At 48.1% G+C, this 25474-nt stretch overlaps 1 protein-coding gene across 1 annotated transcript in view; it reads left to right on the top strand.

Annotated features, from left to right (window-relative positions):
- Positions 1-25474, top strand: part of RAB6B (RAB6B, member RAS oncogene family) — a 68721-nt gene that overhangs the window by 16723 nt on the left and 26524 nt on the right. Inside the window, exon 2 of the mRNA XM_050779668.1 lies at positions 14311-14369. Within this exon, the coding sequence (XP_050635625.1) occupies positions 14311-14369 (59 nt within the window). The remainder of the gene's footprint in view (positions 1-14310; positions 14370-25474) is intronic.

The following is a 25474-nucleotide window of genomic DNA, read 5'->3' as shown; positions in this document are numbered from 1 at the left end:
CATCTGACAGGGTAACAGATATTTCTCTATGTTTTCTTAGGTCTGTGATCTAATATATTTTTGCTAATTTTGTTTAAATAGTCAATTATCCTTTAAAGAGACTCAAATAAGAGAAAGATCTTACATACCCATGTAGTGACCATTTCCTATGTTCATCATTCCATTGTATAAATCCGCATTTCCATCTGGTTTCATTTCACTTCTTCCTGAAGGACTTTCTTTAACATTTCTTGTTGTGAGGGTCTGCTGGTGATGAATTCTGTCAGCGTTTGTATGTTTGAAAAAGTCTTCATCTCACCTTTGCTTTCGAAAGATGTTGTCCCTGGACATAGAATTATAGGTTAACAGGTTTTTTTCTTTCAGTACTTTATAGATACTGCACCATTGTCTTCTTGCTTGCATTGTTTCTAAGGAGAAATCTACTGTCCTTTTTTTGTTTGTTTCTCTGTACATAATGTGTCTTTTTTTCTCTGACTACTTTTATGATTTTTTTCTTTATCACTGACTATGCAATTTGACTATGATGTGCCTTGCTGTAGTTTCCTTTATGTTTCCTGTGCTTGGGGTTTTTGAATCTGTGGATGTCTAGTTTGCTTTAATTTTGGAGTATTTTCAGTCATTTCTTCAAATATTTTTTCTGTCACTACCTCTCCCTTCATCCTTTGAAGACTCCAATTACATGGATGTTAGACCACTTGACATTGTCATGGAGCTTACTGGTGTTCTGATCATTTATTTTCGTTCTTTTTTCACCATGTTTCACTTTAGGTAATTTTTATTACTGTCTTCAGGTTCATTGATCTTTTCTTCTGCAACATCTAAGCTGTCTAATCATGTCAGCCAGTAGTTGTTACCTCTGGAAGTTTGATTTGTGTCTTTGAAAGTCTATTTTTCTCCCCTGTGTAACTTCTTAAACATACTATATGTTATTATACTAAGATATAGCATATAACATATATACTATATATAATAACTAAGTTATATATAATATATAGTAACTAAGTTGTATATAATATATATATTATGTAACAGTTATATATAAGAACTATTTCTTAATATCTTTATCTGCTAATTATAATATCTCTGTCAGTTTAGGGTTGGTTTCAGTTGATTGTTTTTTCTCCTCTTTATGAGTCTGTTTTCTTTTTTACATGCCTGATAATTTTGTATTGGATATCAGACATTGTGATTTTGCCATGTTGTGTGTGGATAGTTTTTCTATTCCCATAAATATTCTTAAGATTTGCTAGCTGTGGCCAGAGTAGGGCTCAGTATATGGCTAATTATTACCCACTATGAGGCCCCGCCCTTCTGAGAACTCTCCCCAGCATCCTGTGAATGATGAGACTTTCTGCTGTGGCTGCTGGGAATGAGCACTGTCTGCAGGCTGGTGTGGATGCCAAGCACTGTTTCCTCTAGTCCATTTGGGCAGTCTTTCCCCAGTCTCAAGTAGTTTCCTCATACACATTTGCTGATCAGTGCTCAGCTGAAGGCTTGAGGGAAACCCTGTGCAGGTCTCCGCAATTCCCTTTCTGCGCCTCCCTCCTCTCTGGTATTCCATCTTCTGAACTCTAGCTGCTTTGTTTTCTCTGAGCCTCAGCCCTATCCTCTCAACCTAGGGTGTCCACTGGGTTTCACCTGGGTCCCCACTCCCTGTGCTGTGGCCTGAAATTTTCTGAGGGCAGTAATCTGTGGGGCTCCCCTCCTTTGTTTCGTGTATCTCAGGGGTCATCATTGCCTAATATCCAATGACTTGAAAATCGTTGTTTCATATATCTTGTCTGTCTTTTGGTCGTTTCAGGTTAGAGGCTAAATCTGGTCCCTGTTACTCCATTTTGACCAGAGCTAAAGTCTTGGGACTTTTGTTTTTTTGTGTATTCGTTTGTTTGTAGGGATCATCAGTCTGGGCAGGCAGTGTTGTGTGGTCTGGTTTATCAGCCTTGATTTTCATCTGGGATGTTCATCCAGTTGATTGTATAAATGTGTAGACTTCCCCTTTAAGTGGCAACAAAATTTCTGCACTCCAGACTCTTTTTGAGAACTTTCTGCTGCCCAGCTCTTATAAAAACTCAATATTAGCAATTGATGTAGTTTAATCTCCTGAACACTGTGAATCTTACTGTTGGTCGTGCTTCTTTTTTTCCCCTTTGGCTTCCGGAGAGCTTAGACAGTTTCTTAGTCTTACTTCAATAATTAGGGAAGATTTTTCAAGGTTTTTTTTGGTAAGCAAATTTTTGGTCTAGCTTTCTCTTTTTAGCTTACATAACTTTTGCCTTATATTTTATCTCTCTCGGCATTTGTAGTTGTGAATAAGAGAGAGAAACTGTCTCTATCCAGCAGATTTGAGCAAATAGTGAATGTATTAGAGGAATGATTGGGAAGTTCATAGAATCCATGGGAGGGTCAGAGATCTGGGCTTGGAACAGCAGCCCGAGTCATATAGAACTGGTCCAGGGGAAGACGCAGCTCCTATGATGGGTTCTGGCAGGTGCCATTGTTGAAACGCACATCATGGCTGCCCCTGAATTTAGAATCCAGAGGGAATTCTCTGTCTCACCAGATTCATGTCAGTTGAATCTGGTAGTCTTGCGTGAACATCTGTTGGGAGAAGGCTCAGTTATGTGCCTACAAGATAGCTGCAAAGGAGGCTTCTACACTGGGGAGAATGGTTTTGGACGTCCCCAAACACAGTAGGGGTATTCAGAGGGACTGGGAGGCTATTCGTTGTTTTGATATATAGCTACTTTATTCTGATACTATTTTAAATAATTATGTTTTCAAATCTTATTTTCATGAGTCATAAGTACAAGTACTCCTTGTGCACAGTAGTCGCATTCCGGATAGCACTGCCTCTCCCTCCACACCAGTGCATTCGGTTCGCCTCTGCCTGATGTTGAAGCTGGGGTGACTCTTGGCTCCAACATTTCTTGGGGTAAGGTAATGGGATGCATTCTGTGGGCAGCGTAGCCCAAGTCATTAGTCCTCACAGCAGACTTGACTGTAGCAGGTAGAGAAATGGATTGTCCCTAGTGCCCTGAGCATCTGCTTCAGGCTGGGGGACAAGAGGAAATCTCAAGTCAGGTATGGACTCTCAGTTTAGAAGCCCCAGGACCGGGATGATTTGCAGTGTCCTGAGAGCTCCGGAGGCTCTGCGGGAGGATGGAAGGACTGATGCCAAGACTGGTGTGCAGGCTGGGCCTGGGGGCTTTGGAACGTGAAGAAGAAAAGCTGGAAATTTCAAGTATACATTATTATTAATTGGAGTCACCATGCTGTATAGTGGGTCTCCAGAACTTACTTCTCTTATAACTGCAAATTTGTACCCTTTAATCATCATTTCCCTACCTCTGACCCCTGGTAACCACCCTTCTACCCTCTGTTTGTATGAGTTCTACTTTTTTAGTTTCCACTATAAGTGAGATCATGCAGTATTTGTCTTTCTGTGTCTTGTCGAGTAGATCTTAAGTATTCTTATCACACACATACACACAAACATGTAATTATGTGAAGCAATTAATATGTTAATTAGCTTGATTGTGGTAATCATTCCACAATGTATATATAGTCATGTGCTGCATAGCAGTGTTTTGGTTAATGACAGACCACATATATGAAGGTCGTCCCGTAAGATTATAATGGAGCTCAAAAATTCCTATTTTTGCCTATTCCTATTCCAAAGATTGCCTATGCTATACTTTATGTTGTTATTTTAGAGTGTACACATTCTACTTGTTTTTTTTGAAAAAGGTAACTGTAACACAGTCTCAGGCAGGTCCTTCAGGAGGAATTCCAGAAAGCAGTATTGTTATCACAGGAAATGACAGTGCCATGTGTGTTACTGCCCCTGAAGACCTTCTGGTGGGAGACGTGGAGGTGGAAGACGGCGATGTTGGTGATCCCAACCCCATGTAGGCCTAGGCTAATGTGTATGCTTGTCTCTTAGTTTTTAACAAAAAAGTTTAAAAAGTAAAAAAAAAAATTAATAGACAAAAACATATAGAATAAGGATACAAAGAAATAATTTTTGTATAGCTGTACAATGTATGTATTTTAAGCTAAGTGTTATTACAAAAGAGTCAAAATGTTAAAACAAATTAAAAAGTTTATAAAGTAAAAAAAGTTGTGGTGAGCTAAGTTTAATTTATTATTAAAGAAAGAAAAAATTATTAAATAGATTTAGTGTAGCCTAAATATACAGTATTTATAAAGTCTATTGCTGTGTGATGTCATAGGCCTTCACATTTACTCACCACTCACTGACTTGCTCACCCAGAACAGCTTCCAGTCCTATGGCTCTATTCAATTTTTATGTTTTATACCGTACTTTTACTGTACCTTTGCTGTTTAAATATGTTTGGATACACAAATACCACTGAGTTACAATTGTCTACAGTACTCACTGCGATAATGTGCTGTGCAGGTTTGCAGCCTAGAAGCAGTAGGGTACCATTATAGCCTAGGTGTGTAGTAGGCTGTACCATCTAGGTTTGGGAAGCATACTTTATGATGTTTGCACTACGGCAGAATCACCTAATGATGCATTTCTCAGAACTTATCCCTGTCATTAAGCAAAGCATGACGATAGATAGATAGATAGATAGATAGATAGATAGATAGATAGATAGATAAGCCTTGAACAGGATGGGTTTGAACTATGCATATCCACTTAAAGGTAGATATTTTTCAATAAAATTCACACCAGTGTGCCTTCCTGTTCTGCCTCCCTGTCCACCTCTTTCACCTCTTCTCTGCCATTTTTGAGACAGCAAGACCAACCCTTTCCCGTCCTCCTTCTCTTCAGCCTATTCAACGTAAAGACGACAAAGATGAAGACCTTTATGATGATCCACTTTCACTTAATGAACAGTAAATCTATTTTCTCCTCCCTATGATTTTCATAATTTTCTTTTCTCTAGCTTGTTTATTATAAGAATATATAATACGTATAACACATAGCTTATTTTAAGAATAGAGTATATAATACATACAACACACAAAATACCTGTTAATCAATGTTTATGTTATCAGGAAGGCTTTGGTCAACAGTAGCCTATTATAATAGTTAAGTTTTGGGGGACTCAAAAGTCATATGAGGATTTTTGACTATGCAGGGTATCAGTGCCCAAACTCTTGCCTTCTTCAAGGGTCAACTCTCTATATATTAAAACATCACATTTTACACCTTGAATATATACATTTTTTGTTTGTTGATTGTACCTCAATAAACCTTGGGGTGGAGGCAGGAAGAGAGGAAGCTAGAGAGAAAAGAAGAAAACCGAAGATGATAGCACCTTGTGCAGGGCAGGAGAGGGGGCTGAGCCCTCCTCTGTGGCAGCCAGGGCTTTGGTCGGGTCCCTGAGGATGGGGCCTCTCCCAGCCCAGCCGTGCTGGCAGCATGTTTCTCTGGAATTTGCCTCTTTGCGTTAAAGGTGCAGCCTCTGGGGGAAAAAAGCAGGAGGAGGTCCAGGGTGTTGGTATAGGAAGGAAAACTGAGACTAAATCTTACATTCTCCAGCCAGTCACCATGTGGAGCCCCAGCAGACCATCATGTCCCCGGCAACTACAGAGCTGCTGAAGGTGTTCAGGAGGAGCTGGGGGACCAGCCATCCTGGGAACACTCCTGTCTAGAATCTTAGTTTTCCTGATCACAAGGGACTTTTATTTTGCCTTTCCTTTTTCTGCCCTTGTCAATGTACTGTTATGTACATTGACATATGTGTATGGGATCCTTTAGGATGGGATCCCATAACTGTTATGTGGATGGGATCCTTTAGGATGTCCTCGCCCTGTTCCTTCTTGCTGTGATGGGCAGGCTTACTGGGCCCCCTGAGCTTGGATAGAGGAGATGGGGTGGGTGCAGGATAGTGAGATGGGGCACTCAGTGGAGAAGTGAGAAGTGAGAGGGTCAGGCATCGGTCTGCCTCCTCGCTGGTGCAGGAGAAGGGCCTGGGCCATACCAGCCTGCGCCACTGTCTGGCTGACCCCTCCCTCCCTCACCTTATTTCGACTCCTCCCTCCCCTCTACCCTCCCCTTTCCATCTTCTCTGGATCCCTGGGTGAGGCCCAGGCGGCTGAGCGTCCTCTAGCAGAGGGAATTAACACACTTAATTAAAGTGTCCAATGAAGAGCTTTACATATTTCTTAATTACCATCTGAGTCTTTTGGGGGATGGTTTGAAATGGGGTTTTTCACGTGTTTCCTCATTTAGCCTACGGTGAGCCAGCCAGCCCCTCAGGGCTCTAGTAGGAGCTGCCAAAGATGCATGCCCAGTGTGGGGCTGCCTTTTGGAGCCCAGGGTGGCAGGGTGGGGTGTGGAGCGGGGAACCTGGCTCCCAAGCTTACCCGCCTTTGAGGAAGAATGGGGCTACACACTCTGTTTGGTTGACGGATATAGCTGGTGTCTCTGTTTCGCTTGTCACCACAGGGCCTGGGGACCGCACCTCACAGTCAGGCCAGGAGTGGTAGACTATGAGCAGAGGTTACAAGGATGGTGGAGGCCTCCCCACAAGGGCCCTGTGCAGCAGGGATGTGAGTAGCCTGGCCTCTTTCCCAGCTGCAGGACAAGAGCCAAGTCCCTCTGCAGGTCCTTCTCAGCATTTATACCAGCAATTCCCACTTCTGTTCTAGAAACTGAGCTGATGGGATGACTGAGTCAGCCGGGTCTCTGCTAGGACTGGGTTACTGGTCTGCACAATGAGGAAGCAGATTTGCCTTTTCAGCCCTGAGGACTACCTTCTGGCAGCTGCAGACATTATCTGAAATGGGCCTGGCTGCTGGGGGCTGGGGACCAGGGATGCAGAGGTTCTTTCCCTGGCATAGGGACTGTTTTCCTGAAAACACAGGCATCTGAGAGGTGGGCAGCCCACCAGGGTGGCCTAGAAATGGCAGTGAGTTATGCCACATCTGTCCTGCCTGCCATCTCCTCCCAGAACTCCTGGGGCCCTAGGCCCTGAGCCCAGCTCTGTGAACCCCAGGAGGATCAGGATCCCACTGTTTGGCCAGGAGCTCTGAGGAGCTGGTGTGTGTGGTAAGTGTGGATGCACAGCCAAGAGCAGATTGTGTGCCAGGGTTCTGGCTTGGCTGTGCGAGGGGCTAGCTAGTGGGTGGTGCACCTTCTGCCAGGTCCTGGCAAACCCTCCATGCAGTCTCTGGCTAAAGTCTGTGCTCTGCCTCCCGCTCTTCCCAGTTTCTGGCCCTTACAGCAGCCTCTCCACCCACATCCACACCCGCTGTGGAGGCAACAGGGAGGAGAGCTGTCCTTCGTGGAGGGAGGCAGTGTCAGTGGAGGAGTCTGGGGACTTACCGCCCACTCAGCTTTCAGCCTGTGATGTGGGCACAAGACAAGACCAGAAGTCCTCATAGCCACTGACCCCGAAGCCCTGGGTGGATTTGGCGTCATGTGGCAGCAGTGGAGAAATGTGGGCAAATGATTTTAAGCAAAGGAATCTCAGCCTCACACGACTGTGGTTTCATTCAGTTCCTCCCCCAGGAATGTCATTCCCTGTGACTCCCTCATCTCCATCAATCAAGGCTCAGCCCAAATGGTGCTTCTTTCAAGAGGTTACTTTGATTTTCCCAGCAGAGTGGCCTTTCCTTGTATGGGCCTCTCAGGAGACCCTTCCCGTATTGCCTGGCATTTTAGTATTTGGATCGGTGTCTCACTTCACCACTGGATATGGATTGCTTGAGGCCAGAGGTGCATCTGCTTTGTCACTACAAATTCTGTGCCCTGCACAGGACTGGTACACAATGAGCCCCAGTGGATGTTTGCTGAATGGCTGGAGAGGCCTCACTGGCTTCTGCAACTACCTAGAAACCACCATAATGTACAAGAATCTGTTTACCTGGGACCTGCCAGTGAGATGGGGGCCTGGGGCCCATGGTGGGGCACTGATGGAGTGAATGGCCCCCATAGGTGAGGTCCAGGTAGGTGAGGTCCAGGTAGGCAGTGGTAGCTGATTGTGAAGGGCCAGAATCCGGTGCACCCTGCATTGGTGGGATTTCTAGGGTACATGGGACCAAGCTCCTCTGGACATCCCCATGGGTGTGCAAGACCCCTGGGACAGTAGTTCTCACTAGGGTAAGAAAACTGTTTCATGCTGATGCCAATAGTGAAAAATAAGCTTACATCTTTAGCTCAGGAGATTGAGTGATTATTGTTAATTGCTTTTTCTGAATGCAGTGCTGGCATTTGTGCTTTTGATCTGACAATTATGAAGAAGGCTTTTATGAGTGACCTGAATCCAAGGTGATTGCTTGGTGTTTTTCCTTGCCCAGTTGGCTTGGGCTCAGGGACTAGCTCTAGCATCTAATGGCCACGAACCCAGGTCGCAGGGAGGAGTTCTGGGCTCCTCTCTGAATCTGACCAGTCACTGGTCCTGTCCCCTGCTCTCCTCCCCATTTTCTCCAGCCCCACCACCTCTGCATTGTTCACTGAGATCCTCCATCTCTGGCAAGATTTCTGCCCCCAGTCCGGCTTCCGTAGGCCATTCTGTAGCAGAGTGTCCCCACCTAAATCTTACCTCGAATTGTAATCCCCATAATCCCCACGTGTCAAGGACGGGACCAGCTGGAGGTGATTGGATCATGGGGGCAGTTTCCCCCATGCTGTTCTTGTGATAGTGAGGTCTCATGAGATCTGATGGTTTTATAAGCATCTGACATTTCCCCTGCTTGCACTCATTCCATCCCGCTGCCCTGTGAAGAAGGTGCCTGTTTCTCCTTTGCCTTCTGCCACGATTGTAAGTTTCCTGAGGCTTTCCCAGCAATGGGGAACTGTGAGTCAATTAAACCTGTTTCCTTTATAAATGACCCAGTCTCGTGTATTTCTTCATAGCAGTGTGAGAATGGACTAACAAGTTTTCTTCTTTTTAAAGCACAAGTCTATTGCTCTGATTACCTAATGCTGTGTAACAAACCACCCCAAAACTTAGTGGCTCAAGACCGTAAGAATATTTACATTGCTCACAAATTTGTAGTTTGAGTAGGACCTGGTAGGGAAGTTGTGGCTTTGTTCCATGCAGCATTGAAGGCGACTTGAAGTCTGCCGGCAGGAGTCACCTGAAGGCTCACTCACTCACAGGTCTGCTGGTTGCTGTTGGCTGGGGGCCCCAGTTGGTTGCTGCATGCGTGTCTTCCTCCTGTAGGCTTTCTTGGGCTTCCTCGCAGCATGGTAGCTGGGTTGCAGGGCTGGCTTCCAGAGTGTGTGAGTGTGAATGCGCTCCAGGCAGAAGCTGTGCTGTTCTTTCTAAGCTAGCCTTGGGATTCCCACAGGGCCATTTCTGCCGTAGTCACAGGCCTGCCCATATTCACCCCATAATGGAATGTCAGAGTTGGATTGTAAGAAGAGCACATGGGGTGGGAATATTTTATGAGCTCACTATGGAAATTATGAACTGCCACACCTGTTCACACCATCCTTCTGCTGAAGATCCTTTCTGAAGCTCCCACTGCCCTTGGGCTGGAATGCCCTTGTGCTCCTCCATGTGGCTGACATGGCCTGTGCCGTCTGGCCCCTGCCCCTGCCGTCGTGCTTCTGTCTGCCCCTCCCTCCCTCCACAACTGGCCCCAGAGATGGGTTTGGCTTAAATCAACCTGACAGCCACATGGAGCTTCCATGAACAGTGTTTGCCGCTCACTCCTCCCCACACACTGTGTCTGGCTCCACTTGCCCTGAGACGAACCTCAGGCTGAGGGACCTCCGAGTGTTTCCCCCATAGCAACCTAGCCTGTTGCCTCCTGTTTCTTCTCACGAGCGTTTTCTCTCCCTGCCTCTGTGCCTTTGTGCACATTGTTCCCTCTGTCTGGAATTCCCCTTCACCCCCACCCACAGCCTTCCCCAGCCCCACGGCTGCCCTGCCCCCTCCTTGCAGCCATCCAGACTGCCCGGCCACCTGCACCCCTGCCTTTGGGATCTGCCGCTTTGCTGCTGTCAGACCTTTACATAAACCAGCACAGCAGAGTGGATGAGGCATCGACTCTGGCTCAAATCTGTGCTCCTATTCCAGCTCCACCACTTCCCAGCTCTGTGACCTTGGAATAATAACTAACTCATTGGATTGTGATGAGGATTAAATGAGAGAACCTAAATAAAGTGCCAAATTCTCGTCTGCTGCCAAATAGAGGCCCAGTAAGAGTTTGAGTTTCCTCTCCTTCTTTCTAGCATCTCCTGGTAAATGCTCAGTAATGAATTTTCTCACCCTCATTTGGTTGAAAAAGGAGAAATGCATCTCCCTGCTTAATCATGTGGGACTAAACTACCAGAAGATTACAAGAATATTGCTGAGCCATGAGCAGAGAGAAAATAAAAAAGCTCAATAATGATTTGCCTGCTTATTTTTAATAAAACCTGCCAGTGGAGCTGAATCTTTGTCCTCAGGAAAAGCTCCACTTTGCTGCAGTGGTGTCCGAGAACTGCGGTAGAAGCACGGCGGTGTGACCTTGAGAACAGAGCTGGCGGGAGGACAGCTCCCACAGAAGCTCTGGCAGCTGTTGCGAGGCAGGGGGACACAGGAGGAGCTCCTGGCTCTTCCACCTGCCCGCCTGCAGGGCTGCTGGGATGCCCTGTGCTACTGCTCTCAGGCTGAGTGGGAGTACCCGGTCAGGTGGCTAGGGATGGGTACTGCCCACCCTTTATGGTTGGGGGACTGAGAAAGTAGCCAGGTAGATGCAGTGTGCAAGCTCTCCATTTGCAGGTTCCAGCACCTTCCACCCTGGGCAGTTGTTGAGGGCAGATGTGGGCTGAGGGAAGGGGTCTTTGCCCTTTAGAGGGGAGAGGAGCTTAGCGCAGGGCAACCCCTTACCCACTCAGCTCCTTTATGTAATACCATGGGCAGAGGCTGGGCAGAAATGGACAAGAGGAGCTCCTTTTACTAAGCTCTGCCTCAGGTCTGCGGACGCTTCCCCAGAGACAAAGCATGGAGGTCAAGGGTCTTGGATACCACTGCAGGGGTATAACACATTACCCTGGCTGGTGTGATGAGAACATGGGTCGTCTTAGCAGGCTCTGAGGTGGGGAAGAAGGCTTCAGCTCCGAGAAATGAGAAAAACAAGCTTAGAGGAATAGCGTAAAGTCATTGCCTTTTGCATCAAAGCAAGAATGAGTCCCTCATCCGTTTCAAGCCTGAGTTGGGGTGCTGGGCCCCAGATTTTAAAATTCTCACTTTCCAAGCCCTCCTTGTGCCCGACAGAGCACCTCCAGGGCACCTCAGTGACCAGTTTCTGACCTTTCAGATTGTATCAAGCCCCTCCCAAGTAGAGAAAGGCCCCCAGTTCCAGACTTGGCCTGGGACGGGCTGTTCCCTGGAGCGCCACAGCAATGGCAATAATGGCCTGGCAGAATCCTGAACCCAGCATGACCTATCAAGGAGTACCTGGATAAGAACTGAGCACCTGATCAGGCAGCCACATCCCAGCCCCACTCAGCTCTGACCCTGGGGCAGGCGCTGCCACCTTATTGCCCGTTGTGTGAAGTGCGCATGACATAAGTGCCACCCAGAGTTGAGGGCTGGGAGGTGTGGTGCCGGGTGTTGCTGCAAGCTTCGATGGGCAGGTGCCACGTCTCCTCTGTTTACTGTTCTCATGTCAATTCTGTGCCTGACTCAGCTCCTACTGTGTGCCTGGAACATGCTCTGTAAATGCTGGGGTCATGTGTTGCGTATTATGGTCCTATTTTCTGTGCATTCCCCCATAGAAAATATTGGCACTGGCCAGGACCCCACACCTAAAAGCTCCTCCTGCACAGTCCCAGTAAAAAACTTTTGGGGGATGTTTTCCTGCCACCTAGACCTGTGAGCCGGTACTAATTCACTGCCAGTGGCTGGTGTCTCAAGGAGGGGCACCTTGGCATTGGACGGTGTTGCAGGGATTTCCAAGTTCTCAGCTACTCCATGAACTTCCTGTGCCCTTAGTGGCTTTTTGGAGATTCTGCTTTCTCTCCTCGCTGTGCTTGGAGGCCCCAGGGAGGAACCTACCGGGAGAAGAGGCTCAGTATCTTCCCGTCCATCTCCCCACCCTGATCCCTGATGCACGCCCCTTTCCCTAAGGTGCAAGATGCAGGGCATCGCTGCCTAGGGAAGTGACCAGCGCACCCCGGGATGCCTCTCTTCCTGAGGAGGCAGTAATTTTCCACGGCCTCTCAAAAAGGAGGATGCCTTGTTCTCCCCAATTGCATCTGCCTCTTGCTAGCTCAGGGTTGCCCCACTTTTCCCTCTGTGGTCCTCAGCCAGGTGCCTGTGGCTTCATGGCCTCAGAGCTGATCCTCCAGGTGTGGGAGGCCCCCTACTTCTCACCTTCATGTGAAATTTAAGGGGAGATTGAAAGCAGTCAGAATGCTCTTTACAGCCTCATTTCTATCAGAAGTGTAAAAGGCTGCTTCCAGGTATAATTAGAAGAGATCCTGGGCACATTTCTGCTCACCCCAGAAATGTTCTTTTAAAAATGGGGCTGTTCTGACACCAGCTGGTACCCTACAATTCACTTCTGGCACTGACCACCCAGGGTTGGCATGGTGGTCAGTATTCTCCAACAAGGGCAGAATCCTGACCTGGCAGAATCCTGAACCCAGCATGACCTATCAAGGAAGACCTGGATAGGAACTGAGCACCTGGTCAGGCAGCCACATCCCAGCCCCACTCAGCTCCGACCCTGGGCCAGGAGCTGCCACCTAATTGCCCATTGTGTGAAATGGGGATGACTTGAGTGCCACCCAGAGTTGAGGGCTGGGGTGGTGGTGATACATATATTTTTTCCATCTGATACTCCGGAAACTGCCTTACCTAGCTCAGTTACCTGCTGCCTCCTTCCACTTTAAAACATTTCCCATGTGCCTTGTACTTTTTACCTGATTTAGTTCTTACTACAGCCCCCTGAAGTCTTCATTGTTAATATATCCATTTTTAAATGAGGAACTGAGGTCCTGGGATGGGGATCACCTCAAGGTGACACAGCTGAAAAGTACCCCAGTAGGATTTCAATCCAGCTAACCAAATTTGGGTTAAAGATGGGGTCTTCCGAGTTCACCCCAAACACAGTGAGTCAGATGCTCCTTCTGAGTAGATGATCATCTTTCCCCTAGCACATGCTGGCGGCTGGGAGCTAACTGCACTTGTCTGTTACGTGGTGCACCGTTGAGGCTTCAAAGCTGGTAAAGGGCCTTTGCCAAGGGGTCCCGTTGGCTTGTCCTGCTCCCTCCAGGGAGTGACCAGCCACCCCACCAGGCACAGCTTGCGAATGTCCTGCCAGCCTGGGAAATGGGAGGGCGAGGGCGCTTTTGCTTTGCCTGCCAGCGTTACCTGTCCTCCTGCAGCCCAGTGCAGAGAGGGCTCTGAGCCAGCACAGCTGGACAGATTCCTCACTGAGCCTCCCAGGGCCATGGCGCAGACATGATGGTATAGTACAGAGAAGCACCGTGCAGGGCCTGTCCTAATGAATGTCCCTTAACTGCCCTCTTCTCCCACTCTAGATGGTTAGAAATGCAGCAGCTGACATTTCTGTCACTGCCAGGCCCCAGGGGAGCTGCCCAGGGTGAGGTCAAAAGCCAAATTCTACAGTCTGGGAAATTAGCAGCATTTGTAGGATTCCCAAGAGACATCCTGGTTTCTCTCAGCCTTGCCAGTGGTTCTCAGTTGGGGTATCACTGCCCCTATAGGGCATTTGCAGATGTGTGAATGAGTCCACAGTTGTCACAGTGACTGGGGATCGATCCTCCTGGCATTTGCCCAGCGGGGTTCCAGGTATACTAACCATCCTGCAATGAGCGGGACGGTCAGGTACACAAAGAATAGTCCTGTCCATGAGAGACACTGGGAAATGACATTTGCCTCCCCGCCCTTGGTTCCTTAGAAAACCACTGTCCCCACCAATCTTCAGGCTGAATTAACAGGAAATAAAGGGCAGGTTTCCATCCCAGTGTATGACCAACAACCAAGTGTAGGTGGGCAAGTACGAGAGGAGCCTCCTGTTTCGCGTCACTTACCCTGATTCTTCATAGATGGTTCTTGCATCAGCTGGGTTCTCCTGGGTCAAGGAAGACCTGGATTTGGGTAGTGGAAATTCATGGGGCAGTGGGACACCTCCTCCTTGGCAGCAGCCTGGTGCCTGGCAGGAATAGCTCTCAGCCCACCTGGGATAGAGACTCGGTGGCCACACCACGGGGTCCTTGGCAGGGACCTATCTCCCACTTCTGTATTTCTGCAACTCGGCCTTTCCTCTGTGCTTTTTGGTTTTATCTGTTTTCTTCAAATGCAGTGTGTTTAGAAGAGCCTAGCTCAGATGCCGTGACTGAAAGCCTCTCTCTTTGTTGTTTTACAGTCGGGAAGACGTCTCTGATTACGAGGTTCATGTACGACAGCTTCGACAACACATACCAGGTGAGGTCCTGGGTGCTCACCCTCCATATCACCTGGCAGCAGCCGGCCTCTCTTTGAAACTTGCCGAGCTGGGGTGGGAGTGGAATGGCCCTGGGTTCCCAGGGTGTCATTTCGCTATGGAGGAGCTTCGCACCTCTATACTGGCCCCATCCCTGTAAAGAGCTTGAGCCTTCTGAAAATCCACACCTTGGTAAAGGAAACATTTTCCAGAGGAAAATTCTAAAAATAGAGAGTCTGTGTTCTCTTGTTCCTCACAGGCAGATCCAAACCATGATAGTGTTTGGTTATTCAGGGGAGTCATCATGTGGAAGAGGAACAAGATGAAAATTGAGAGAGGTGAAAATGAGAGTGTTAGGCGAGCTTGCATCTCATGCATGGTTGTAATGGTTGTGTTTGCTGGGACCTCCTCTTTCGCTCCCTGCCCTCTACACGCACACACGCACACACACATACATGCGTGCGCACGCACACACGCACGCACACATGCGCGCACACGCACGCACACACACATGCATGTGCACGCACACACGCGCACACACGCACGCACACACATGCGCACACATGCACGCACGCCCACACATGCACACACGTGCGCGCGCATACACACATGGTTGCTGAGGCACTTCCTTCCTTGGAGAGGCTGGTGTGATGAGCTTGCCCTGCCCTACATGGGCAGGAGGCTGGATGCAGTGACCTCTGCAGCTCCTGGCCCTGGAGGGGTAGTCTAGGATCAACCAGAGGCCCAGAGGTGGTTCCAGGTGCCCTGAAGGCCAAGCTCTTGGGGGTTAATACCATGTCACTTTCCTGGTACCCTGGTGAGTAGGGAGGTTTGTGCAAGTAAAGTGAATTTTCCATGCAACTATAGCTTTTTGCAAAAGGCACCAAACGTAATCATTTCAACTCTTTTAAGGAAAAAAGGTGCTGTTTTCTTCCTTAGATAGAGACAAATGATAATGCATTTTTCTACACCAGTGGATTCTGTGAGATACTAATTCCAACAGGTGTTGGTAGGTGTGGGGCGGGTGGGTTCAGAGCTTGTACAGATTTAGGGAACACTGGGCGAACAAAAGTAAATCTGCTGTGCTGCAGGGCTTCTCAGAGCCTGACTCTTATCAGTGGATGGTTTTGATTTATTGAAAGAGAGATATAGTGTGTAGGATCTCCCAGATGTATTTGATCATGGAATCCCTTGGTCATCGAGTTCTCAAAGGACAAATATTTATAGAACACACCAGGGACTGCTCTTCTAAGATGTCCCTCCGCCTTTCTGGATTTACAGAGTATGTGGAGCACAGCTCACTGCAGATTGCAGCTCTGTGTCTACTTTTTAGTCTGTCTCTCTCCCTCTGGACCAATTATCCTCCTTGCCTTAAATACAGCCCCTCTGTCCACCTCTCTCTCATCTTTACTCTTTCTCTGCTGTGGTCTCAATTTTTACTTTACCTCTGCTTCTGCTCTGCTGTGGTCTGAAATACTGGCTAGCCCATGGACTTGGTGGAACTGACCATAGGAATTGACAGAGGCTCTGGGAGAGGGGCCCTGGCTGATGTGCACAGCCTCAGGCGTGGACTGTGGGATGTTCACCTTGGTCACACTTTGTCTTTGTTGTATCCTCTCTGGGCCAGGGCTTTGTAGCACCAAGCCTGTCCTCCTAATGAGGGGAGTTCTACTGGATCGGTTTGAATTCAAGATGACAGCTGCAGCAGACTTAGTTCTGAAGTCTGACTTGGTATTCATTTATTTTTGTGCATGCATGTGTGTATGTGAATGATCTCATATATTATTTGGATTTTTTACTATTAAGTTACTTATGCCTCTTGTTAGTGTCCCCTTGAAAACAGTGAGACGGTTGGTTGGTTGGTGTTCTTGGCAGTGGTGGGTGACAAAGGCCTCCTCCCAGGCCTGTGCAGTGGGTCCTGTCAGTGTGGATCAAAGCCTCAACTACTCCCCATGTCATTCAAGGTCCTCAAAATCATGCCCTACCTCCACGTTCAGTGTCATCTCCCATTGCCTACTGCTTGTCCCTCATCCTGTGGTCTAGCCGACTTCCCTGCTCCTGCTGCTCTTGGAGTGACACTGTTATGCTTCCGCATCTTGGCTCATGTCATTGTCTCTGCCGGAATGCCTTTTCCTCTCTTCTCTGCTGCGAGAATTCTCTGGATGCATCAAGGCCCGGAGCACATGTTTGGTCTGAGTGGTGAGGCCCTTTCATCCTCTGTCCCCTCCATGACCGTCTCTCCTATAGCATCATCCTCAGGGCTGGTTTAGCCTCTCAGCTGTGCAGTAGCTCCTGTGTGCTTCTGGCTCTGGGCTGGGCTCTGCGCTTGGCTGAGGCCAGGACCTTCGGACCCACCACTGCATTCATGAGTCTAGCACAGGCCTGACCATACTTGGAGTCACCAGTGCCTGTTGGCACAAAAAAAAAGCATGGAGAGTTGGCCTCGGGTTTTAGACCCATCAGATCAAGAGGCCCCAAGGACCCAATGTGGTGACAGGACGGAGAGAAACCTCAGAGAGGACTGCCCTCCCCATCCCAGGCTTTCTCTTTTTTTTTTTCAGTATTGCAGCAGGTGGAATTCCTTTCCCAGTGCCCTTAAAAATGATAATTAGGCTGGGAGACCAGGGCTCCAATTCTGTGCATACAGAGGCTCATTTCAATGAAATCTGTGGAGATGGAGAGGGGGAAATGTTATTTTGTTTGTTTTTCCTAATGTGGTGGCAGAGGCATTTGAGAAGTAGACAAGATCCCAGGGTCTTTGGGGGCTCAGCAGACCTCACCCCAAGTTGTGCCCCTGCACAGCAATCACTCCTCACCACCCCTTCAGATACCCTTCCAGCTGTACAACCTGGCAGAGCTGCCTTGCCTTGATTGACTGAGGTGCCCAGACAGTTCCTAGAATGGGATCTATCCCTCCTTCCCTCTTTCCCTCCCACACTTTCTGTCTCTGGCCCCACTACTCCCCTCTCGTCCACTCATTCTGACAAAAGATGTTTGTCAAGTGCCTACTCTATGTTTGGAGAGGCAGAAGAAAGTGGCCTGGCCACAGAATCTGGCCCTGCCTTCAGCCAAGGCATGGAGGGCTGGGAGGGGGGTGTCTAACCCTATCCTCATTGACAGCTGCTGAGTTCTCCCTCGGTCTAAAGCTGAGCATGCAGGAGACCCTGAGGGGCTGGCATGAGGACCTGGGTGTGTGGCGCTGGGTTCTACAGACCTCTCAAGACTTTTCGTCTACCTGATAGGCCCCGTGAGATGCCCCGGGGAGCAGGTCTTCCACCTCCTCTTGCCTCACACTTACCTCCTCACCCCCAAAAACACACACACACACACACACACATGCACACACATGTTCTCATAACACATGTACTCTCTGGCCTCTCAACACCCTGCCCATCACCCCCCATCTAAATCCACTCACTTGAAGAAGTAAAAAAACAAGAGTCACAGCCGGGTGAAATTCATGTCTGCAGTGGTTCTCATATAAAACCCCAACTAAGTAAGTACTTTCCAAATTTATGATAGAAAAAAACCTTCCAGTATGTGCACTGTGATGAGACTTGGCTGTCTTTGGGGCCAGCCCCGCTTCCTCTTCTGCAGGCCAAATGAAACACACCTGCAGGCCTGGTCTGTGAGCCACCTGTGTGAAACCTGCACTCACGCCGCCGTGGAAGGGTTCCGTCTCTGCAGGTGGCTGCTGGGGATGGAGGGGGAGGACTTGGTAGCAGCACTCTTCTGGGGTCTCTCGTAGGCCCCCATCACTCCTGGCTGCCTGTTAGCATTACCTTTTGGGAGATTCAAGGGCTGGCTCGGGCATTAGCATGCTTAAAGCCTCAGCAGTGATTGTGAAGCACTTAGAGCCCACTGGCACGTCCCTGGGCCTCACACTATGGCACAAATTAGGAAACCACTGACCTAATGGGCTGTCCCTGGGAGCAGGTCCCTGGCCTGCCAGAGCTCACTCAGCTGCTCTCAGGACACACTGACAGTGTGGAGGAACATTTCTGGAGGCCTATGAAGCTTTACCTGCGCTGGGTCCCTTCCTGGGTCCCACAGAACCATTGGGAACAGAGTGGCTGCCTCCTCGCCCTCCCAGGCCAAGGGGTTTCCTGAGATGTTCTGGCCTCACAGGTGATCCTCACTGCATTCCTGCCGCTCTGCCCTGAGGCTTTCTTCTCTCTCCTCCTGGGGCTGCCTTAACAAATTGCGCAGAGGGACCTTAAACAACAGACGTTTATTTTCTTACCATTCTGGAGGCTGAAGTACAAAATCAAGGCACAGAGGGCCTTGTTCTCTGAAGGCGCTGGGAGAGAATCCTTTTCTCCCAGTGCCTCTGGGCCTTCCTCGGCAAGTGGCTGCATCACTCCACTCTCCGCCTCTGTCCTCAGCAGGCCTCCTGTCTCTTTCTGTCCTCGCCTTATCTTATGAGGACACCCGTCATTGGATTTAAGGACCCACCCTAAATTCTGGATGATTTTTCATCTCAAGATCCTTAACTAATCGCATCTTCAAAACTGCAATTTTCAAATAAGCTCATATTCTGAAGTTCTAAGTGGACATGAATTTGGGGATGGATACCCTTCAACTCACTCCAAAATCCTAGCACCTCCCAGTCTGATCCCAGTGGGGTCTGGACCTTCTGGCCTATTCCTCAGCTTGGGCGCCTCACCGCATCCCCCAGCATAGCCCCTGCAGGCTCCCAGCCCCTCTGGCCCTTCACGTGCCTTCTGCCCACCATCTTGACCTGGTGAGGCCATTTCCCCCAGGATCCTATCTTGGCAGCATGTCTTTTTATTCTCACAAAGTGTCTCCAGATTATTTCTTTGTGTAACATTTGTAAGTTGATTTAATGAAATAAATATGAGTGTTTCCTGGCCATTGTGTCTGCAGGCCACTTATCTGGCTGCTTAGCCCGTAAACCAGCACCTGCCCCTCCCCAGTGATCTTGCCCTTCTAAGAGGAGCCGAGGCACATCCACACGCAGCACATCCCAACTGCTTAGGGAGGGGGCAAACAGGAGAGGTCACGGTGCATGGAAGGCTATGCTTTATTCAACATGGTATTTGGTGCTCTGCCATCTCTTTCCAGGTCAGCGCATTCTCAGGTGGCCCTGCGTGTTGCCAGCCTTGAGCAGCATGACCTTAACAAACAGAGACTCAGGCCTAAAAAGCCCCCGCACTGCCTTTGCTGGTGTGAGTGAGGTAGGGCCCAATGAGGAAAACAGACATGAGCAGGGGTCAAGCCAGAGGTTCCCTGTGGACAGACACCCACACACTCACAGACACTGGACCCTGACACCCACGCCCAACCCAGGAATAGAAAACGGGCGTGAAAAGAGACACCTGTAGGACTTTGGGCAAGATTCTGAGGTTGCTAAGCACTTTCTTCTTGGTGTAATTTTCCATCATCTAGACTTTAAGACCTATATAAGCTATGGTTTAAATACAAATTTACAGCCGAGGGTGGGGGTTCATATCTGTAATCCCAGCACTTTGGGAGGCCAAGGCCAGAGGATTGCTTGAGGCCAAGAATTCCAGACCAGCCTGGTCAACATAATGAGGCCCCGTTTTTATAATTTTTTAAAAAATTAGTTGTATATAGTGGCATGAGCCTGTGGTCCCAGCTACTCAGGAGGCTGAGATGGGAGGATTGCTTGAGCCTGTGAGGTCAAGGCTGCAGTGAGCCATGATCATGCCACCGCACTCCAGCCTGGGTGACAGAGCAAGACCCTGTTTCAATCAGTCAATCAATTCATAAATATATACATACATATTTGCCACATTTCTGCCTGTAAAGTAGGCCACTGGTCTAGATGATACAGGGGTTAAATTCCATCTGATTAATTTCCAGGTTAAAACAATGCAGTACTAAGAGGCTGGAAAGCTCGGTGTGTTGGGGTGGAGGGAGGGCAGTAGTGGGGCCTGTGAGTGGGCTGTTGGCAGGGCTGCATTTTGACTTTCATGAGCCTCAGGCATTTCGCTTCATGGGCCCTAACATGGGCTGAATTGTGTCTCCTCAAAGTTCCTGCGTCGAAGTCCTGGCCCCAAGTATCGCGGAATGGGACTGTAGATCAAGATAGGGTCTCTACAGAAGGAAAATGAGATTATTAGGGTAGCCCTAGTTCAATATGACTGGTGTCCTTAGAAGAAGAGGAAATGAGGACATTGACATTCACAGAGAAAGACAGCGTGAGGACACAGGACGGGGCAGCCATCTGTAAGCCAGGGAGGGCCTCGGAAGAAGCCAACTGTGCCTACACCTCAGTCTCAGACTCCAGCCTCCAGAGCTGTGAGGAAATGACTCTGTCGTTGAAGCTGTCCAGTCTGCGGTACTTTGTTATGGCAGACCTAGGAAACGAATACAGGTTTCTTCCTTTAAAAAATGTTAAGAATTATATTTTTACAGCTACATTGGTATAGAGATGAATGTAATTCAGACTGGATTCATTATAATTATAGTCATTTCTTCTTCTGATTTTAAGATAAATTAAAATGGAAACATTCTCCTTGGCCCTTACATGTCTTGTGGGCACTGGGCTCTGTGCCCCTCATGCCTGATGGGTGAGTTGGCCCCAGTGACTGGGACTGTGGAAGGCCCAAGAGTGAGTTGGGATCCCTGGGTAGGAAGGGTGCGCCACAGAGGGTTCCTGACCCAGACACTGACGGGATCAAAGATACAGAGTTTGTGGCAGGCAGAGCTGGAGGGACTGGGCCGGGACCAGGGGTGGCAGCTGAGGCGGGACACACAAAGACTCAGATACAGCTGTGTGTGGAAGGGCAGGGAGGACAAGGGCGAGGGAGGAACCATGCAGCACTGTGTGGGAGGTAAGCGAGGGGCCTAGGAGAGACAGCACAGGAAGTGGAAGGGGCCAGCGAACAGTGTGTCTGTGGGTTACATACAGAAGAGGAAGAGGCCTGAATGTGCCCCAGGTTTCTGTCTGGACATGCTGGAAGAATATCGATGCCATTGACACAAAGAAAAAGGAAGAGTCCAGTGGGAAGTAATGATCAAACAGCCAAAATGCTTGAAAATGGCTGTTCTCTGAGGCCAGCCTGTGGGAGACTGGGCAAATCTAGATTCCTAAAGCCCTAAAACTGGGTGTGTTTTTCTCTAACGGAATGTAGAACGGAGGCAGAGTGCCAGAAGAAGGGGCCTTTTACCCACAGAATCTAAAATGCCATGTGTCCCCAGCACCCGGGGGAGATGGGGACAGGATCTTCTGCCCTGGTAGAGGTGGTCAGAGTGAGGGCACACGCCGAGGAGAAGGATTCAGCATGTCCCCTATGCCTCAGTCCCTTTTTTTTTTCTTTTCCCTTCGAAAAGAGGCCTGGGTTTAAGCCCCATGTTCAAGTCCCACTTCGCTGGGAGACCTGGGCCAAGCTTTTCAGTTTCTTAGTATTACTTTTTTTTTTTTTTTTAACCTGGAAATTGTTCAGATGGAATTTAGGCCCTCTATCACCTAAACCAGTGGCCTTCAACTTTGGAAGTAGGAATGTAATTAATTTGTATTTAAACTATGGCTCACAGAGGTGTTAAAGTTGAGGTGGTAGAAAATTATGGGCCAAAACCACTGTTGATACAAAAGTGCATTACTCTACAGAAGGAATGATGACAACCCTGCAACAAACCAAGATGATAATGATACAGTGAAACAAATGATAACTTTCCGCAGTGTCCTGACCATCCCTGCATGTGCACTTGCACTGTGCTTTGCTGCTCTGCCAAATGATGCTTGACCCCATTGACTTCGGGCAGAGCACTGGACTGTAGTCCTCGGTTAACCCTAGCAACATGAGGATATTTTTTGTATTAATAGAGTGGAGTTTCATTTTTTGCAGACATTATGTTCTGGGGTCACAATATGAGTTGACACTCTTATGTCATGAAATCTGAATGCCAGTCACTCTGGCAAGATGACCCTGCCTCAGAAACCCACTGGGGCACTGCAGGTCATCCAGGTGTTCGCTCTGGACATTGACCTGGCAAAAGATACTCTAGGTGTTGGACTTCTGAGGGCATCTAAGAACTTACTTATGGTAACCTACAAAATGAATTAGGAAAGATTACTAAAGCCTGAAGCAGAGATCTGCATCCTGAGTCCATTCCACTTATTAAATGTATCAGGAGCTAGTGGTGGGCTCACCCGTACCCACTGGCAACCTCCCACTCCCTCGCTTGACTACTTTAGACTGTAAAAGCTAAACTTGGCTTTCCCAGCCTCTCCAGAGGCGAAGGGTAATGGTGTGACTCCATTCTGGCCAATAAGACACAAGCAGCAGTCTGCTTGGGGGGAAGGATTCCAGGGAAGCTCTTGCTTACTTTTTCTGCCTTGAAAGTGGATGTGATGTCTGGAGCAGCAACAGACAGTCTGCACAAAGATGAGAACCCATGGGCCATGACAGCAGAACAGAATAGGCAGTAGTCCAGGGGCCTGATGTACCACCATTCAGTGTGCCAACCACACTGCCCAGGCTCTAACATGCTTTCTTTCTCTCCTTCCTCTCCTGTGCCCTCCTGTCCACTTCTTTGTCAGCACATGCAAATTAGAAATGTCGCCTTCTAGTATGGAAGGCTGATGAACAGTGGCATAAATGAAGGAGAGTTTTAATTTTGTAGGTGTAAGAGGTCGTGTGGTTGGCACACTGAGTGGTGCTACCATCAGGCCCCTGGACTATTGCTTTTTCCATTCTGCCGTCGTGGCCTGTGGGTTCTCATCTTCGTGCGGGCTGGCTGTTGCTGCTCCAGACATCACATCCACTTTCAAGGCAGAAAAAGCAAGAGCTTCCCTGGAATCCCTCCCGCTCCAGCAGACTGTTTCCTGTGTCTTATTGGCCAGAATGGAGTCACACCATTACCCTTCGCCTCTGGAGAGGCTGGGAAAGCCAAGTTTAGCTTTTACAGTCTAAAGTAGTCAAGCGAGGGAGTAGGAGGTTGCCAATGGGTACTGGGTGAGCCCACCACTAGCTCCTGATACATTTAATAAGTGGAATGGACTCAGGATGCAGATCTCTGCTTCAGGCTTTAGTCATCTTTCCTAATTCATTTTGTAGGTTACCATAAGTAAGTTCTTAGATGCCCTCAGAAGTCCAACACCTAGAGTATCTTTTGCTGTAAGATAAAGCAAAAGGGGAGGGGAGGGCTGGCACACATGGATCCGTTTGTCACCCTTTGGGAGGCCTCTCAGGGAGCTTCAGGCCACACAACCTTCACATATGAGTGACTTTTGAAGGGACCCACTGATATTGATGAAATTTAACCTTTTTTAAAGTTTGAAGGTATGTGTTGTTTTCAAACCACAGTCAGGAAATAAAAGAGCAGTCACATATTTAAATTGGGTGGTGACTAAAGTACAAGCCACTCTCCATTGGGAGAAACGTGGCCTCCAGGACCAGACAGACTTTGAAACTGAGGTGTCTGGAAGAATGCAGGTAACTGTACTGTGGCCTTCTGAGCCAAAATCCCCTCCCCCAGGGCGCATTACTGCGCTTCTGGCAAGGACATGCCCAGCCTATTTGCCAGAGACTGCTGTCTCATCTCTCCAAAGCACCCACTTGCCAGTCTGGATGCTGAAGTTTCAGCAGGCTCATTTGCAAGCTAATTTGCATGACTTTACCCTGATACTTTAATCTAATGGTTAGTGGTGCAGAGCACAAACAGCAACTTCATTGTCAAAGGCTTGTCATGCCCAGCTGCTTTCTGCCACTTATGGATGCTTCCCCAGCCCTGGGCCCAGGCCTGGCCAAGGCTAAAAGAAGACGCACATACATGCCTTTTCATTATTTCTCTTCCTGAGAAGAGAATCTTGAGTCAATTTATGCAAATTACCATGCAGATTTCCATTGCAGACTTTATTACTGTGTCTTGTCAGAATGTGGATATAAAACTGTATTTCATAATAAATGCACATAGCAAAGAAGACTTCAACAAGTGCCTCAGGAAACCTCTCCTTCCTCCGCGATCAGCTGGGCCAGTGGAAGCTTCTGTGCAGAAGGAAGCGTGTAATGTACTGTCATTCTGCACTGTATGTCTGAACCCCTGTAGATACTGTTTAATACCACGTTCAGAAGAAGATAAATGTGGATGCAGCTATGAAATCCATACTCATAAGGTTCCTCACATTTTGCATAAAATGAAGTGCCTGCCATTTCTCATATACAGTGCTATTTGTAAGCACAAAGATATTAAAGGAATAAATAAGCATTGCCAGGTTTGGAGCCGTCTAATCCCAGCAGCGTGCAGCTCAGCCTTCTCAGAGGACATGATGCAGTGCAGGAGGTGCACCCAGCACAGCCGAGGAGGTTCATAGGGATTGTGGACTGGCTGGCAGGAGACTCCCCAAGGACAGGCCTGCTGCTCATGTTGTCATGATATCCTGTGCTTACATCCCTGTAAAATAGTTACCAGCAAAAATAATTTGCTTCGTACCTCACAAGAGAAAATGAAGTTCAGGGAAAGAATGCTTTGACCAAGAGACTCCACGGCAAGCTAGAAGAGGGAAGTACTCTCCTTTCGAACCCACCTCTCTGAAGGTCAGCCGTTCCTGAAGCTCTGGGAATACTCAGTTATTGGGATGTTTATAGGGATTGCAACCACAGAGGTTCCTAGGGCAAAGAGTTTTAGTTTCTCTGTTGAGATTTTTAAATCTGTGCCTTTATTATGAGCTTATTTTTATATTTGAGCAGTTATATGACCTATTTTTAAATACTTGCCTGCTATTTTCAACATCTGGGTACCTCAGAGTTAGTCTCCATTTAATCTCTTTTTTCTTGAATATGGCTCACATTTTCTTCTTAATTCATATGACTAGTAATTTTGGGTTATACATTATGTTAAAACTGTGGATTCTATTTGGTCCTGTGAAGAGTGCTCTTGGTTTTAGTGGGCAGCTAAATTGTCTGGACTCAGATTCTCAATTCTCCCCACTGTGGTAGGCAGCAACTGAAAGTTATGTTCAGATTTTTTTGTTTGACTGTTTTGTTTTGTTTTCAGTCTTAGGTAGGCTGCTGCTTAGGGTCTGCTCGGGTCAGTCAGAGATTTGGGTAGCATTTATATGCAGAATTTGGGGTCACCTCTCTGTATCTATGTCACTTCCAGGAGTTTCCACACTTTC

The sequence above is a fragment of the Macaca thibetana genome, chromosome 2, assembly GCF_024542745.1.
Source record: "Macaca thibetana thibetana isolate TM-01 chromosome 2, ASM2454274v1, whole genome shotgun sequence".
NCBI lineage: Eukaryota > Metazoa > Chordata > Mammalia > Primates > Cercopithecidae > Macaca > Macaca thibetana.
This window is presented reverse-complemented; position numbering and strand designations above follow the sequence as displayed.